Genomic DNA, 17,234 nt, shown 5'->3' on the forward strand with positions numbered 1-17,234 from the left:
AGGTGAGATGTAACCTATTTACCAATAACTCCTCGAAACAAATGCTGAAAAATTCGGCTACAGAAATAGCAAAGTAGTTAGTGAAGCAGCAGCTAGTTGGTGAGTCAGTGAAAATTTTTAGGGATCTAAATGGGTTAATCTCATGTTCTTTCTGATGCCTGCGGAAGTTCTGGGTGCAGGGCAGGTGTTAAGTTCTTGCTGAGAGATTAAGGGGCATGATTGGATTAGAGAGGGTCTTCCATAGAGGCAATGTAGTAGGCAGGAAAGGGAACAGAAAATTCAAGAACTGAATATGAAAAATAAATACACAGGAGAAAAGGAATACCAATATATATTGCTTTCTTTCAGAAAAAAATTTAAAAAAGGTTTAGCAAGATAGCTCTGTTTGTAAAGTGAAAAAACAGAGGAAAATTTACATTTCTCTTCCCAACTATATGATTAGCTGCTTGAGTGAAGAGATATTATTTGTCTAGCACAAAGAAATGCTTGATAGACATTTACTAAAGAAATAAATAAACATTATATGAGATTTAATATTTAACAGTATTTACATCTAGGACCATATGACCAATTCTCTGAGACATTTAGAATTATAATTCAAACACAATCAACCCTATCTTAGATTTTTGCAGAAACTTACCAATAAGTGGGTATGGTGCCTCTTCTTTGCCAGAATTGACCCACAATTGGTAATCTCTCTCAGAGCCCTTGGAGATAAAAGAATTAACAATAATTCTTTCATGTTTGTTAACTGAATGAGGACACATTTTTTGGGCCTTATTATGTTTTGCAGAAAGTAAAAAAAGGGACATATAAATGCTATTCAGGTTCATGGGGGTGGATATGGTTCCTGAAGATGGCAGAGCTGATTCCTACAACCCATCTCCCCCTCTCTAACCCCCACAGAAGACTCAGGAATCCTGCCCTTCTTTCCTCGTGATGACTAGGGATCTATGAACTGCAATGGAATCAGGCCCTCACTATATGGGTAGCCCACAGAATGTGAAATCATATACATGGCCTTTACAAAGGGAAAAGAGACTTCCTGGTTTTCTAAAAGGCAAATCTCTTCTTTTTTTAAAGATTGGCACCTGAACTAACATCTGTTGCCAATCTTTTTTTTTTTCTTCTTTTCCCAAGCCCCCCAGTACATAGGTGTATATTCTAGTTGTAGGTCCTTCTGGCTCTGCTATGTGGGATGCTGCCTCAGCATGGCCTGATGAGCTGTGCTAAGTCCGTGCCCAAGATCCGAACTGGCGAAACCCTGGGCTGCCGAAGCAGGGTACATGAACTTAACCACTTGGCCACAGGGCTGTCCCCCCAATCTCTTCTTTAGAGTCCTGCCTTCTGCTATGTCTCCAGACTTCTCAGAGAATACTGGACTTAATCTCCAACATGCCTCTGCAAAGACAACCTTGTTATCCAGAAAGCCACAACACTACTGTGTTTGTGATGAAAAAATAAAATCTCAAAGGCTGACTATTAGCTCAGTGGAAAGAGAAGAATGACCAAGAGGCTTTGAGGAGCTAGGTAGCTGGCACAGTCTACAGTGACTTTATTTTGGGCAAGTCCAGTCCTGGGCATAGAAAGGACAAGAATTCTATTTAGAGAATATGCCCTGTCATGTAAAACAATGGAAGTGTTCACTAGAAGAATTGTAACCCAGCAATACTAAAAATCCCACTTGAAAGAAATACTACTAAATTATACAGACTTTTCTGTATCCTCTAGGAGAGGAGAAAGCAAAAATGTTTTAAATTAAGCTAGAACACATTGGTAATATTTAATATTCCTGCCTTTATCTTCTGATTAAAAATCACGGCCCTGACCTTATAACGGAGGGTCCTGGCTATGGAGAATACCCGTCTTTGCCCCCTCCTCTACTCTATTTGTCATTTCCTTCCTCATACCTGAGTCAAAAAATCAGACTGCAAATAGGAAGAGAAATCTAATAAAAATCCTTTCTTTTTTCATAGTGTCTGAAAATACTGTAATAATCGCTTAGAACTGTATAATCAAATAGCCTCAATTCCTAATTACATCAAATGGAAATATTCTGGGGCTGAGGAGATTAATCACTTTATCCAAAAGAAAAGCATAAAGAAGAAAATAAGTAATGTCATTGATCAATCTCCCTTCCTTCCCCTTAAACTATTCACTCTCTTCCAAGATATAATTATATAAGCTTAGAAATCAATGCAGAGGTGCCTGCTTCACCCAGCGCATATAAATTTAATTACATATTAAATATATTATTAAATTTAATTAAAAGAAATCAGATTTTTTATCTTAAATTTTGGTTGCCCTCATAGGGCATAGGGCCTATGCACTGTGTACAAGCAAATCTAAAGACTGGCATATCTTAAACATATGTCACGTCACATCAGAGTAACACTGTGTTTTCATACTTATAGAGAATCCCACTCAAGAAATGGTGTTGTTCAAGTGCTTCCATTAGTTTCCATGCTTCTGAAAGTCACTCCCTTTAGCACAAGTACCCACTGTGTGGTGTTCATAGACTGGTAGGGAGGAGATGAGGAGAACTTTCCAATTCTCTTTCCCTTACCTCATCCTCAAACATTCCAATATTCTCTATTAATAAAATTTCAAAAACTCACGTTTGCCTCATAAAACAGAAAAAAGCAGACGCTAAAAGAAAAACAGGGGAAAATGTGGTGTGGACACTCAAGAGCTTTGAATTCATGATCTAATTCAATGCTTGTTTTCTAATTCACCAGCTGATCAGAGGTACCAGCCATCTCATCCTCTGGACCTACAGCCAGTGAATATGGTTTCTAGCTATGTGTTCTTAGTGTAAATATTCTACTATGGAGCAAATCCTTCAGAATTCATCACCCTAAGACTGACTGAATCGTGGGATAATAAGAGAATAATCAAGTAAGGGAGAAAAACCAGGAAAGGAGATAGGGAAAGAACAGTCATATAGTGACAAGCGGGAAGTGGGGAAGGAGGTTGAAACTTTCATATTAAGAATCTCATACCCAAAAAGCCCCTATATATATAGCATATACAATAAAAATACATATTATCATTCTAAAATTATAGTCTAATCTTATTATACTTCAGTTTACACAGGCTTTAAAATGGGAATAGAAGAGTAGCACCCAATATTAAGCTAATATTAAGGCTTTACGGCCCTTACTTTCTACATTTTTGAAGGGACAAAATATGACTTTGGTGTCTCTAGTAATCAGCTGTCTTATGATGGAAGGAAGAATATTTACGTAAGCCTAAAGTATCAAAGTGTGTTTTTAATTAAGAATATCTAGCAGAGTCACTTACACTTATCCCTAGCATTGGTAGAGACATGTTGATGACTTCGTTCACTGTATCTGAATTCGTTACTGTTATAGTCTTAGACTGTAGAGAAAAAGAAATAAGAAATACAGCTATAAATAAAGAATTTTAAAACAAGTGAACAAATAATTATTGTCAAATGATTATTCAAAGGAAAATCTTGATTTCAAGTGTTGACAGAGTAATGTATATGACTTAAGCAGAACAGAAAACCTTGATTATAACTTACTTTCATTCCATTATATATTATGCCTTTTAATAAAACATCTATTTCTTTTAAAATAAAGAATATGTGGCTCACAAAATATAACCCCTTAAGCAAGAAAGACAAAGAATAAATTATATTCAGAAAGAATACACGGACTACTCTCCAAACCAAAAGAAATCAGTGAGGTTGGCCCTCTGCATCATTTCCATAAGGCAACACGTAATAAAAAAGGGAGAGAGTTGGATCACTTTCTATTTCTTCCTGAATACTGTTTTCACAGTGTGGGTTTTTTTTTATCCGCATGGCAAAAAGTCAGTTTAGGTAAAATCAGAACACAAACTGGTTACAAAAGACATTTAAAGTTTAGAATTTTTAAAAACCACTATTTATTACGCATTTTCTATATGTCAGGCACTGTGGCTACTGAGATTTTCATTGTTGAAATCTGTACAGGCCTTAAAACCAATGAGTCTAGCAAACAGGACTGAAAGTTTTAGAAAGCTCAGTTCTTTTACCAACTCTGTCACTGAACAGGGTATCTATATGGCTCTGTGCTAAACTATATTGAGAAATTACTACTTACAAATAGAAAGAGTTTGCAACAAATAGAAAAGGGATTAACAAGATTCTGAGATATCTAGAGAGTTCACTGAATTCCAAGACATTATGTAAATATAAGACAATGCCATGCTAGCAAAAAAGAAATATTTACTATGCATATAGGTTTTGCATGTTATCATTATCAGATAAATCAACAATTAGTGCTGTGTCTCTGATAGGGCTTAAATGGCACATATATGTAGCATAAATGAAAACAAAATGATATAAAAACAAATATGATATAAAAATAAAGCTAAGTGAAATCCACAGATAATTCATTAGTTATCCTTCCATCATAGTATTTTTTCTCTATGAGCCAATTACTTGACAAGACAAATTGCCTCTTAAGGTTGCTTGTTAACTAATTTCAAATTGTACTTCTTATAGCTCCAACAACTATGCAAAAGTGTCTCAGAATCCAACAGGGTGGGCTTAGAGCACCCAACCCAGTGTCTGTCTTCTACTAGGGTGGCATAGATGTTTTACACACTGGGCTTTAACTTGAGATATAATTTCATGAAAGGCTTCTGCTTTTTTTTTTTTTTTTTTAAAGTCTGAAAATCCCTTCATTTAATTTAAAGAAACTCTATCATGAAGTCTTTTGTAAAGTGAAGAATCTATCCTGTATTACTAATAATCACTCCCAATGTACCTGGTTTCTAAGAGAAAGATTTTTCTTAATATTAGGCACATATGTTCAAAACAGTAATTATAGGATGCGTATTTTTCCCTGTATGCCTCTCTGGTAGACAAAACAAATGAATTTCACCAAACAGTGCTCTTTGGCTAGTAAATGAATAAAACAAACAGACAAAACTGAAAATGTAGCTATTTTTTTCCATATAAGCAGAATTCACTGACAAATTGTGCATAACTAAAGGCCAAGGATAAACAATGCTTGCCATATGTGCACTCCTATTTGGGGGTAATCACTCTTTCTGAAAGCAGGGCTCCCTGAAAAGAGAGTCTGGCCATGAAGCAACTTTAGAGAGCGAAAGTGTGCCACATCATCGTTGACTTAACCAGAGTCCTGGTGATAAAAACAGAGCACCTGACCTGACCACATCTGTTGTTTTTTCTTCCAAAATGAGAGTGGGACATCAGTCTTTTCTCAAGCACACACTTTTCATGCACTGAAAAGGAGTGTTAAAAAAAATTCAAGGGGTTTTCCATGAAAATCCTGAATGTAACCAACTGCTACCACAACTGAATCAGAGCTGGCCGAAAAATAGTGGTAGTTCTTTGGTTTTTTGCTACTTTGCTACAGGAGATCTCTGTAGTTTCAAACCATAAAAATTTGAATATTTTTCTCAAGCAGTGACATCTGGTACTCATGTCAGAACATTTGCATAACTTCTGCTTTTGGCCCAAACACAACTGTTTGTATTACAATATTTTTTCCGCACACAAAACTATTCTGTGTGATCTAGAGCTGCTGTGAAGTATGATAGTCCACAGTATCATAAAAATATTCTTAAATTTCCATTTTGTTCATCATGGATAACATCTTGGCACTTGTACTATATTTGTCATCAAATTACACATAGTAACTAGGGCTGAATAGACAATTTTTATTTGACCAATATGATAATAACTGTGAGGAAGAAACATGCTGATCCCTTAAAAATGCCATCTCTCCCAGCTCATCCATTTATTAGCCTGACAGATTCACTCTCTAAAAACTCAAAGAATGAAGAACTTTCCAAAACCACTCCCTACTTAAGAAGTGACAAGTTGGAAAAAATTGCTTAATACTAATAGGAAATACCTCCTTGTGGAAATGGCTTTACTACAAGCCTCTGCAGCTGCTATTGAAAGGATCCAGAGGAACATTAATGCCAGAGGGAGGAAAGAGACATCTGACAAGTAATTTTCTTTCCAAGTGTAAATGTTAAATACTGTAGTTAGTATGTATTCCTCTTGCATCGTTTCCTCTAAGGTTTACTTTTCTTATACACAAAGACATACATACAGGAAAATGCATTTTCCCACAATGGTATTTCTAAATGCCCACCTTCTGTAGCACATACACTGTCTGCCTGCCTGTCTCTCTTTTTATCCACGGTGTTCTGACTTATGCAGGGACTTGGAATTTAATTTTCTAGCTTAGAAACACTTACATAGGCACAATTCCCAATGTCCTTGGCGAAGATTTTGAGGGGAATGCTCTTCGGGTAGTCCTTCTCTTTCTCTAGATTGATGTATCTAATCAAATGCAACGACAACCCAAAACAACACTGAGTCAGATGGATTTCGCTCATGGCTTATTTTTAAATCAATCTATTTTGCTAATATTTTCAATATACTTATATGCTACTTTTCAAAAGACAGATGGAAAGACTCAGCAAAGTCAGATTACATCATGGGTTGGAAGAGAAAAAAAAATTCTCAGGACATTAGGCGTGGGCACAAAAAAGAATGGTAGGTCTATTTGAAAGGAGGTTTGAGAAGCACAATTGGGTTAAGGTACCTCTGGGTGATGATTTATCCTCAAAGCGTCCCTGTCTTCTCTGGACAGGCCCAGAACCTTACTGATAACTACAGGAGCATATATAACACTCTACTAGACCAAACCAAAACAAGGCCCTCTGACTTCTCATTGAGCTCTCCAGTGGAGTGTAAATCTTGATTATCCCATTGCTTGGGAAGGGAGAGAGGGGAGGAAGGAGGGAAGGATTATGGGAATAAAAGACGAATCTAAATTGACGATTTTGGTCTGTATGCTCAAAGGTAGGGATAACAACTGATTTTTGAGGTGCTCAGCAGAAAATCCTCCATATATGGAAACCTAATACATGCTTTGAGGAAACTATTAGCTCCAAATACAGGTTGGAGACATGCAAAGAGATGAGAGAGATTATTGACTAATTTCTGTCTAAACTGATCTAACCAGGCCTTAATGTTCTCCGTCCTAGAAAGTAAGAAATACGTGTAATGAGAGAACATTGTTTACAGTAAGTAGTGGCTAGTGTACAGTCTAAACAACAGCTTATTTTGAGGACAAATGAACAATTTCTACTAAAGAGAAGGGGAATAATTTGGGGCACATCTCCACAGAGAACAATTTAATTCATTTAACTACAAGTTAAAGATTAAAAATATGTATACTGAAAAAATACCTCTGAAGGAGAGAGAGCCATTTGTCCTTTTGTTCTGGAGAACTGCAATCAAAGAAAACGGGAGAGAAAAATTAAACCACATAAAATACTTATGCTACCATATTTAAGACTGTTAACCCAGGTGAAATATCAATAGCCTGTTGTTACTGATGTAGCTGCACATGACTGCAATCTTGGCATAATTGTGTTCTGCAGTGGATGCTCCAGTGAAAATCCCCGTTAAGGAAAAACAATACAGTCAAGTATAGTTTTGTTAAAACTTCTTGGATGGGGGCTGGCATCGTGGCATAGTGGTTAAGTCTGTGTGCTCTGCTTCGGTGGCCTGGGGTTTGCCGGTTCAGATTCCGGATGCAGACCTATGCACCACTTATCAAGCCATGCTGTGGTGGTGTCTCACATATAAAACAGAGGAAGGCTGGCACATTTATTAGCTCAGTGACAATCTTCCTCAAGCTAAAAAGAGGAAGATTTGCAACAGATGTTAGCTCAGGGCCAATCTTCCTCACCAAAAAACCCCCCCAATACCAAAAAACCTTCTTGGATGGATCCAAGACAGACCCACTTTCTCACTTTACAGCTCTTTTACAAGTGGTACTCTTATAGTGAAGAGTACTTGATTTGAAGTCCAAACATCTGGTTTCAAAAATATATGCAAGCTATATGATCATGGGCAAATCACTTAACATCTCTAAGCCTCAGTTTCCACATCTGTAAAACTGGTCTAATTATCTCAGAGTTTTTTTGTAGCTTTAAGTGCCATATAAATAGAAAGTACGCTTAACTTGAAATTAAAGAGAAAGCCGGCATACTGATGGAAATATCTTGACCCAGAAACCAGTTTGTTGTCAGGAAAAAAAGTTTATTTCTTTATATGTATAGCATATGTATATGTACAGCAGAATTGTAATTTGGTAAATTAGCGCATAGAAAACTTATTCATAATTATTATAATCTTCTGACTAAGATCATTTCATTTACAACTGAAATTACTATTAATTAATGATTTTTCCTGATGAAGTCACTGCTGCGTTTAATTCTTAAAGTTAAAAATAATTTAAAGTGTATTTCTATTTGGTCTTGTTACTCACTAGCTTTAAAATCATATCTCTAATCTTCTTAAAGAAGTTGGAAACCCTAGTTATTTTCTTGTTCCAGAAAAATACACTTAACAAATATTGTAATTGTTTCTAACTTTATTGCTTAGCAATTTTCTCCATGAGCAATCTCCAAGGATTGGTCATGAGAAAGTGCATTACATCTCTTTTACCACTGACCAATTTGCATCTTTCACAATTCACAATTTCTTACAATCTTTTGATGTATTCTCCTTTCCTAAATAGAAGATTTTCTAGGTTAATTTATGTCAAATCTCAGATTTATTCAGCAAAAATCTATGGTGAAAAATATCTAAGTTTTCTTTAGATCTGTTAACTTTTTTCAAAACAGTTAAAGAAAATTCCCCTTTAAAGCACTTAGTATTTTTTTAACTTTGTATTCACATATAAGGGATATATAGAGAAAACTGTACAATGCTTAGGTGTACGGCTTGAAGAATTCTCACAACTTGAACACACCCATGTGACTAGCACCCAGATTATGAAACAGAAAACCACCTTGGAAGATCTCTTTGTGCTCCTTTTCAGGCACTAGTTCCCACTATCTTGACTTGTAGCAGAACAGAATAATTGTGCTTGTTTGGGTACTATACATAAATGTAACCATATAGTAGTACTATATCATGTCTGGTTTCTTTCATTCAACACTATGTTTGTGAGACTTATCCATATTACTGCATGTGGTTTTAGATTGTTCACACTCATTTCTATATGGTGTTCCATTGTTTGAATATACAGAATACATTACTTTAAAATAAACAAATTATGAAGTGTGTCAGGTTAATTCATTGAAATTGATTTATGTAATCTTCCTGTATTTTCCCCTTTCTTCTGCTTTATGCAAGTATCCAGGACTTCTCTTTCCTTAGTAATTCTTAATCTCAGACATTTTTACAGAACTAAAACAGAAGTACTCCAAAATCAAGGTTATCTCAGAGGTTCATAAATACTTAAGTTCATTTGGTAAGAGCCAGGAGAGGAGAAAGCAGTATACCTCAGAGAAAGAGAAAGGGCAGGGCAGATTGGAAAGATTCTCTCACATTTGGGAGGGGATAGTCTGTCAGCCTTGAGAGGGAGCTGGGAACCATACGTCACTCAGTTGAGGTGCCTAAGGAAACAGAAAGACCCCAGAGGAAATGGTTATCAGGAGCAACTAGGGAGGCTTGTTCCTAGGCTCCCAGGCTTTTATATCAGCAAAGATACCTGCATCTCACATGCGGCAAAGAGTCAGAGCATCATGAGAATGGAAGGACAACTCTAGGCATAAAACAGACAACCTCAGCAGTGACCACAGCAGACGGAAGGTCAGAAGCTTTTCAATTGTTTTGTCGACATCACAGAAGTCTCCCCATATTCTGGTTCTACCCTAAGAATACACGGGTTCCAGTAAAGAAGAAAATTTGATTTCCTAACAGCCTGGCAAAATGGGGGCTCAAGGTGAGTTTTAATTTGATCTATAAATAAAAAGGCTTTTCTTACATACCTGAGTTTGTAGACTAAGATTCATACTAGGTATTTAAGTTAAAATGTAATAATTCTGATTTCTCTTGTAGTTAGATCCTTGTCAGATTTAAACACTTCCTGTGTATTTTGAACAATCTTCCCTTTTTACTGTACCGTTATCTATAAAATCAAGGTGCAGTGCCAGTTTTTCTGGTAGATGTAGGTCCTAGGTTTGTGAATCAGGGTACAAGTAGTGATAGAGACATGAAATTCCTTTTGGCCTTTTTGGGATGTGAAGATCTACTCTGTTTCCCAAGGCAAAGCATGGAAAGTTCACATTTATTGTTTGCTCGTCCTCCAACTTGACGCAACTAGAAATTCCTCACAGATTCTGGCAGCTGTTTGTCAGTCTTAGAATTCAAAGCTATTAGTCTTTACTTTTTGTTTCTTTATAGACATTATAGTGACCGGCTAGGAGAGATTGCTTCTTGAGCTGCTAGCCTCATGGCATTTTAAACTGATCATGACCTAGATTTTCCTTAATATTCACTGAGATACTTATACAATTTTTTTAAATTGAAGTATAATTGACATACAATACTACATTAGTTTCAGTGTACAACATAGTGATTTGACATTTATAAATATTACGAAATGATCACCACAGCAAGTCTAGTTACTGTCTGTTACCATACAAAGTTATTACAATATTATTGACTATATTTCCTATGCTGTATATTACATACCTGTGACTTATTTATTTTATAACTGGAAGTTTGTACCTCTTAATCCCCTTCACTTATTTTGCCCATACCCCCAAACTCTCCTCTCTGGTGGCCACCAGTTTGTTCTTTGTGTCTATGAGTTTCTTTCCATTTTGTTTTATCCGTTTCATTTTTTAGATACACATAAAAGTGAAATCATAGAGTATCTTTCTCTGCCTGACTTACTTCACTTAGCATAATACCCTCTAGGTCAAGCTATGCTGTCACAAATGACAGAATTTCATTCTTTTTTATGGCTGAGCAATATTCCATTGTATATAAATACCAAATCTTCTTTCTCCATTCAACTATTGATAGACACTTAGGTTGCCTTCATGTCTTGGCTCTTGCAAATAATGCTGCAATGAACACAGAGGTGTGTATATCTTTTTGAATTAGTGTTTTCATTTTCTTTGGCTAAACATCTCAAGTGGAATCGCTGGATCATATGATAATTCTATTTTTAATTTTTTGAGGAGCCTCCATGCTGTTTTCCATAGTGGCTGCACCAATTTACAGTCCCACCAACAGTGTACCAGGGTTCCCTTTTCTCCACATCCTCCCCAATACTTATTAGTTGTTTTTTTGATAATATCCATCTGACAGGTGTGAGGTGATAATGTGGTTTTGATTTACATTTCCCTGATGATCAGTGATGTTGAGCACCTTTTCATGTGTCTGTCGGCTATCTGTATGTGTTCTTTGGAAAAACATCTACTCAGGCCCTTTGCCTATTTTTTAATTGGATTGTTTGTTTTTTTGATATTGAGTTCTATGAGTTCTTTATATATTTTGGATATTAACTCCTTACTGGATATATCATTGGCAAATATCTTCTCCCATTCAGTTAAGTTGTCTTTTTGTTTTGTTGATGGTTTCCTTCGTTGTGCAAAAGCTTTGTACTTTGACGTAGCCTCATTTGTTTACATTTGCTTTTGTTGCTTTGCCTGAGGAGACAGATCCACAAAAATATTGCTAAGACCGACGTGAAAGAGCTGACTGCCTGTGTTTTCTTCTAGGAGTTTTACAGTTTCAGGTTTTAAATTTAAGTCTTTAATCCATTTTGAGTTTATTTTTGTATATGGTGTTTAAGAAAGTGGTCTAGTTTCATTTTTTCGCATGTAGACGTCCAGTCTTCCCAACACTATTGAAGGAACTGTCTTTTCCCCATCGTATATTCTTGCCTCCTTTGGCATAGATTAACTAACCACATATTTGTGGGTTTATTTCTGGGCTCTCTATTTTGTTCCATTGCTCTATGTGTCTATTTTTCTGCCAGTACCATACAGTTTTGATTACTATTTCTTTGTAGTAAAGTTTGAAATCAGGGAGCCTGATACCTCCAGCTTTGTTCTTTCTCAAGATTGCTTTGTCTATCTGACGTTTTTTGTGGTTCCATACAAATTTTAGGATTACTTGTTCTAGTTCTGTGAAAAATGCCACTGGTGTTTTGAAAGGGATTGCATTGAATCTATAGATTGCTTTGAGTAGTATGGACATTTTGACAATATTAATTCTTTGAATCCATGCGCATGATATAGCTTTCCATTTATTTGTGTCATCTTCAATTTCTTTCATCAATGTCTTACAGTTTTCAGAGAACAGGTCTTTCACCTTCTTGGTTAAATTTATTCATAGGTGTTTTACTCTTTTTGATGCAAATTGTAAATGGGATTGTGTCTTAATTTCTCTTTCTGGTCATTCATTATTCATTATGGTCATTACAGAAACACAGATTTCTATATATTGATTCTGTATCCTTCAATTTTACTGAATTCATTTATTAGTCCTAATATTTTTCTGGTGGATTCTTTAGAGTTTTCTATATATAATGTCATCTGCAAATAGTGACAGTTTTACTTCTTCCTTTCCAATTTAGATGGTTTTTATTCCTTTTTCTTGTCTGACTGCCACAGCCAGGACCTCCAATACTATGTTGAATAAGAATGTGCATCCTTGTCTTCTTCCTGATCTTAGAGGAAATGCTTTCAGCTATTCACTATTGAGCATTATGTTAGCCGTGGGTTTGTCATGTATAACTTTTATAATGTTGAAGTATGTTCCCTCTATACTCACTTTGTTGAGAGTTTTTATCATAAATGGATGTTGACTTTTGTCAAATGCTTTTTCTGCATCTATTGAGATGATCATATGATTTTTATCCTTCATTTTGTTAATGTAGTGTATCAAGTTGACTGATTTGTGGATACTGAACCATTCTTGCATCCCTCAATTATTAAATCCCACTTGATCATGATGGATGATCCTTTTAATGTATTGCTGAATTTGGTTTGCTAATATTTTGTTGAGGATTTTTGCATCTATGTTCATCAGGGGTATTGCCCTGTAATTTTCTATTTTTGTAGTGTATTTGGTTTTGGTATCAAGGTAACACTGGCCTTGTAAAATGAGTTTGGAAGTGTTCCCTCCTTTTCAATTTTTTGAAACAGTTTGAGGATAGATATTAACTCTTCTTTAAATGTTTGGCAGAATTCACCTGTGAAGCTGTCTAGTTCTGGACTGTTTTTGTTGGGAGTTTTTTGATTACTAATTCAACTTCATTACTAGTCATTGGTATGTTCAGATTTTCTATTTCTCTCTGATTCAGTCTTAGAAGACTATATTTCCAGGAATTTATCCACTTCTTCTAGGCTGTCCAATCTGTTGAAGCATAATTGTTAGTATTAACCTCTTATGAGCCTTTGTATTTCTGAGGTGTTGGTTGTAACATCTCCCCTTTCATTTCTGATTTTATTTATTTGGGCCTTCTCTCTTTTTTTCTTGATCAGATTGGCTAAAGATTTATCAATTTTGCTTATCTTTTCAAAGATCCAGCTCTTAGTTTCATTGATCTTTTCTATTGTTTTTAGTCTCTATTCCATTTATATCCATTCTAATCTTTATTATTTCCTTCCTTGTACTAATTTTGGGTTTTGTTTGTTCTTCTTTTTCTAGTTCCTTTAGGTGTAAGTTCACATTGCTTATTTGAAATTTTTCTTATTTCCTGAGGTAGGCCTATATTGCTAGAAATTTCCCTCTTAGAACTGCTTTTGCTGCACCCCACAGATTTTGGAACATTTTGTTTCCATTTTCATTTGTTTCAAGGTATTTTTTTGATTTCCTCTTTGATTTCTTCATTGACCTACTGGTTGCTTAGCAGCATATTGTTTAGCCTCCAGGTAATTTGTATTTTTTCCAGTTTTCTCCTTGTAATTGATTTCTAGTTTCATACTGTTGTGGTCAAAAAAGATGCTTGATATGATTTCAATCTTCTTAAACGTATTGAGACTTGTTTTGTAGCCTAACATACGTTCTATCCTGGAGAATGTTCCATGTGTACTTGAAAAAAAATGTGTCTTCTGCTGTTTTTGTAAGGAATGTTCTATATACATCTATTAAGTCCATCTGGTCTAGTGTGTCATTTAAGGCCAATGTTGCCTTGTTGATTCTCTGGAAGATTTATCCGTTGATGTAAGTGGAGCGTTAAAGTCTCCTACTATTATTATATTATTGTCAGCTTCTCCTTTCTTGTCTGTTAATATTTGCTTTATGTATTTGGGTGCTCCTATGTTCAGTGCATAGATATTCACAAGTGTTACATCCTCTTGCTGGATTTTTCCCTTTATCATTATGTAATGCCATTCTTTGTCTCTTGTTACAGTCTTTCTTTTAAAGTCTATTTTTGCCTGACATAAGTACTGCTACCCCAGCTTTCTTTTCATTTCCATTTGTAAAGAATATCTTTTTCTATCTCTTCACTTTTAGTCTGTGTGTATCTTTAGATCCAAAGTCAGTCTCTTGTAGGCAGCATATATATGGGTCTTGTTTTTTTAATCAATCCATTCAGCCACCCTATGTTTTTGGTTGGAGCATTTAGTCCATTTAAAGTAATTATTGATAGGTATGTACTTATTACAATTTTTTAAACTGTTTCCTGTTTGTTTTTGTAATTCTCCTCTGTTCCTTTCTTCTTTTCTTGTGACTTGGTGACTTTCTTTAGTGTTATGTTTATATTCCTTTCTCTTTATGTTTTTATGTATCTATTAGAGGTTTTTGGTTTGTGGATACCAAGAGGTTCATATATAACAACCTATGTATATAGTAGTCTATTTTAAGTTGATGGTCACTTAAGTTCAAATGAATTCTAAAAAGCACTATATTTTTACTCCTTCCCCCACATTTTATGTGTTTTTTAATTGTTTTTTTTTATTGAGGTAACATTGGCTTATAACATTATATAAATTTCAGGTATACTTCATTATATTTTGATTTCTGTGTAGACTACATTATGTTCAACACCAAAGACTAATTACCATCTGCACTGTACACATGTGCCCTATTATCCCATGTGTGTGTATGTGTGTATATATATATATATATATATATACATACACAGATTTTCTGTCTGGATGATTTATCCATTGATGTAAGTGGAGTGTTAAAATCCTCTACTACTCTTGTATTACTGTCAACTTCTCCCTTGATGTTCATCCATTCCTTTCTGGAGTTCTATGAGCATCTCTATGACTGTAACTTTGAACTCTTTAGTAGATTGCTTATCTCTGTTTTGTTTATTTTTCTGAGGTTTTGTCTTGTTATCGTTTGGAACTTATATCTTTGTCTCCTCAATTTGCCTAACTCTCTGTTTGTTTCTATGTATTAGGTAGATCAGCTACATCTCCTGGTCTTGAAGGGGTGGCCTTATGTAGAAGGTGTCTTGTGGGGCATCATAGTACAATCCTCCCCGGTCACCAGAGCACCTCCCTGGTGTTCCAGGTACGTCCCTTCTGTAGGCTGCATGAGCCCTCCTGTTGTGCCTGGGATGTGATTGCTGTGAATGTGCAGAGCTAGCACCACAGGGTGGGTGCCACTTTGGAGGGGCTCCAGTGCTGGCTGGGGCCAGTGGCATGGCGGGGTGGGGGTGGGGGGCAGAAGCCTCTTTGGAAGGGTATTAGCTGGGGTGGGTCTGCAGGAGAATGAGAGGGCAGGGCCAGTGGTGCTAGCAAGGCGGATGGAGAGTGTTAGAAATGGTGCCTGTCAGGGCCAGCCAGTAGAAGAGTGAAAAAACCCAAAAAACACAAGGAACCTGCCAATGCTTCCATCCCCTGAGAAAGTCCCAACAGATCCCTGTCCCTCTGGCACATGCTCTAAAATTAGTCAATAAATCTCCTTCACATACAACCCAGGTACTTTTTAAACTGCTGCCTCTGTGACGGGACTTGGAGGGAGTTTGTGCATGCACCCTTTAAGAGCAGAGTTTCAGTTTCCTACAGCCCTCCAGATCTCCCAGACATAAGCCTCACTGGTTTTCAAAGCCAGACATTATGAGGGCTCATCTTCCCAATCCAGGTTCCCTGAGTTGGGGGGCCCAATGTGGCGTTTGGGCCTGTCATTCATCCAGGAGGGCGACTATGGTTGTGATATCCCTCCTGCTTGTGGGTTGCTGGCCAGGATATGGGTCCTTACTAGACCATGTCTCCGCCCCTTCTACCCATCTCCATGTGGTTTTTTCTGTATATCCTTAGTTGTAGAAAATCTGTTCTGCTAGTCTTCAGGTCATTCTCAGAGATAGTTGTTCTACAGGTAGTTACAGTTTTGGTGTGTCCTCGGGAGGAGGTGAGCTAAGGATCTTCCTCCTCCACCATCTTGATCCAATTGATATGTATATATACATAACATTTCAGAATGTTCCCATTTCTTCCTAAAGATTTGAGCTTCCCTCTGATATCTTTTCACTTTAGGTTGAAAAACTTACATCAGCATTTTTTTGTAGTACAGTTCTGCTGACAATAAATTCTTAGGAGTTTAAGGAAAATCTTTATTTCACTTTCTCTTTTTGTGTGTGTGAGGAAGACTGACCCTGAGCTAACACCTGTTGCCAATCTTCCTCTTTTTGCTTGACAAAGACTGACCCTGAGCTAACATCTGTGCCAATATTCCTCCATTTTGTATGTGGGACCCCTCCACAGCATGGCTTGATGAGTGGTGTAGGTTTGCTCACAGGATCTTGGCCATGAAAGCAGGCCCTGAAGTGGAGTGCGCTGAGCTTAACCACTAAACCACCAGGCCAGCCCCTATTTCACTTTCATTTTTGAAGGATATATTTGCTGGATATAGTATTCTAGGTTTGAAGTATTTTCTTTCAGCACTTTAAAGATCCCATTTCACTGTCTTCCAAACCTGGCATAGTTTCGGATGAAAAGTCCACAATGATGCAAATTGTTGTTCCTCTACATGTAATGTGTTGCTTTTCTCCAGCTCCTTTCAAGATATTCTCTTATCTTTGACTTACAGCAGTCTGTTTATAACATGACTAGGTAAAATTTTCTGCATATTGCTCCTGTTTGGGGTTCACTGAGTTTACCGAATCTGTACATCTATGTGTTTCACCAAACTGGGAGGTTTTCAAACCATTATTTCTTCAAATATTTATTCTGTCGCATTCTGTCTCTCTTCTCTTTCTGAAATTCCATTTACATGCATATTAAACCTTTTGGCATTTTCCAACAAGTCTCTGATGGATTTTTCATTTAAAAAACTTTGTTATATCTATTCTTCAGATTGGACAATTTGTATTCTGTACCTTAAAATTCACTGATTCCTTCATCTTTCGTTTCTATTTTGCAACTAAGGCCAGAAAGAGTTTTTTTTTAAATTTAAGATATTG

General features: G+C 36.3%; 1 protein-coding gene and 1 long non-coding RNA gene across 6 annotated transcripts in view; one reads left to right on the forward strand and one right to left on the reverse strand.

Annotated features, from left to right (window-relative positions):
* ARHGAP20 (Rho GTPase activating protein 20) overlaps positions 1-17,234 on the reverse strand; it is a 117,780-nt gene that overhangs the window by 25,639 nt on the left and 74,907 nt on the right. For 3 of the 5 annotated variants that reach the window (XM_070272756.1, XM_001499897.6, XM_023644766.2), the window contains exons 5-8: positions 7,246-7,287; positions 6,247-6,331; positions 3,304-3,381; positions 641-707 (exon numbers count right to left, since the gene is read on the reverse strand). In XM_070272756.1, the coding sequence (XP_070128857.1) occupies positions 641-707; positions 3,304-3,381; positions 6,247-6,331; positions 7,246-7,287 (272 nt within the window). The remainder of the gene's footprint in view (positions 1-640; positions 708-3,303; positions 3,382-6,246; positions 6,332-7,245; positions 7,288-17,234) is intronic. The other 2 variants (XM_070272757.1, XM_070272758.1) reach the window with 1 other exon arrangement.
* LOC138924970 (uncharacterized) overlaps positions 9,736-17,234 on the forward strand; it is a 72,493-nt gene continuing 64,994 nt past the window's right edge. The window contains exons 1-2 of the long non-coding RNA XR_011440457.1: positions 9,736-9,797; positions 15,231-15,343. This is a non-coding gene — a long non-coding RNA (uncharacterized lncRNA). The remainder of the gene's footprint in view (positions 9,798-15,230; positions 15,344-17,234) is intronic.

The sequence above is a fragment of the Equus caballus genome, chromosome 7 (genome assembly GCF_041296265.1).
Source record: "Equus caballus isolate H_3958 breed thoroughbred chromosome 7, TB-T2T, whole genome shotgun sequence".
NCBI lineage: Eukaryota > Metazoa > Chordata > Mammalia > Perissodactyla > Equidae > Equus > Equus caballus.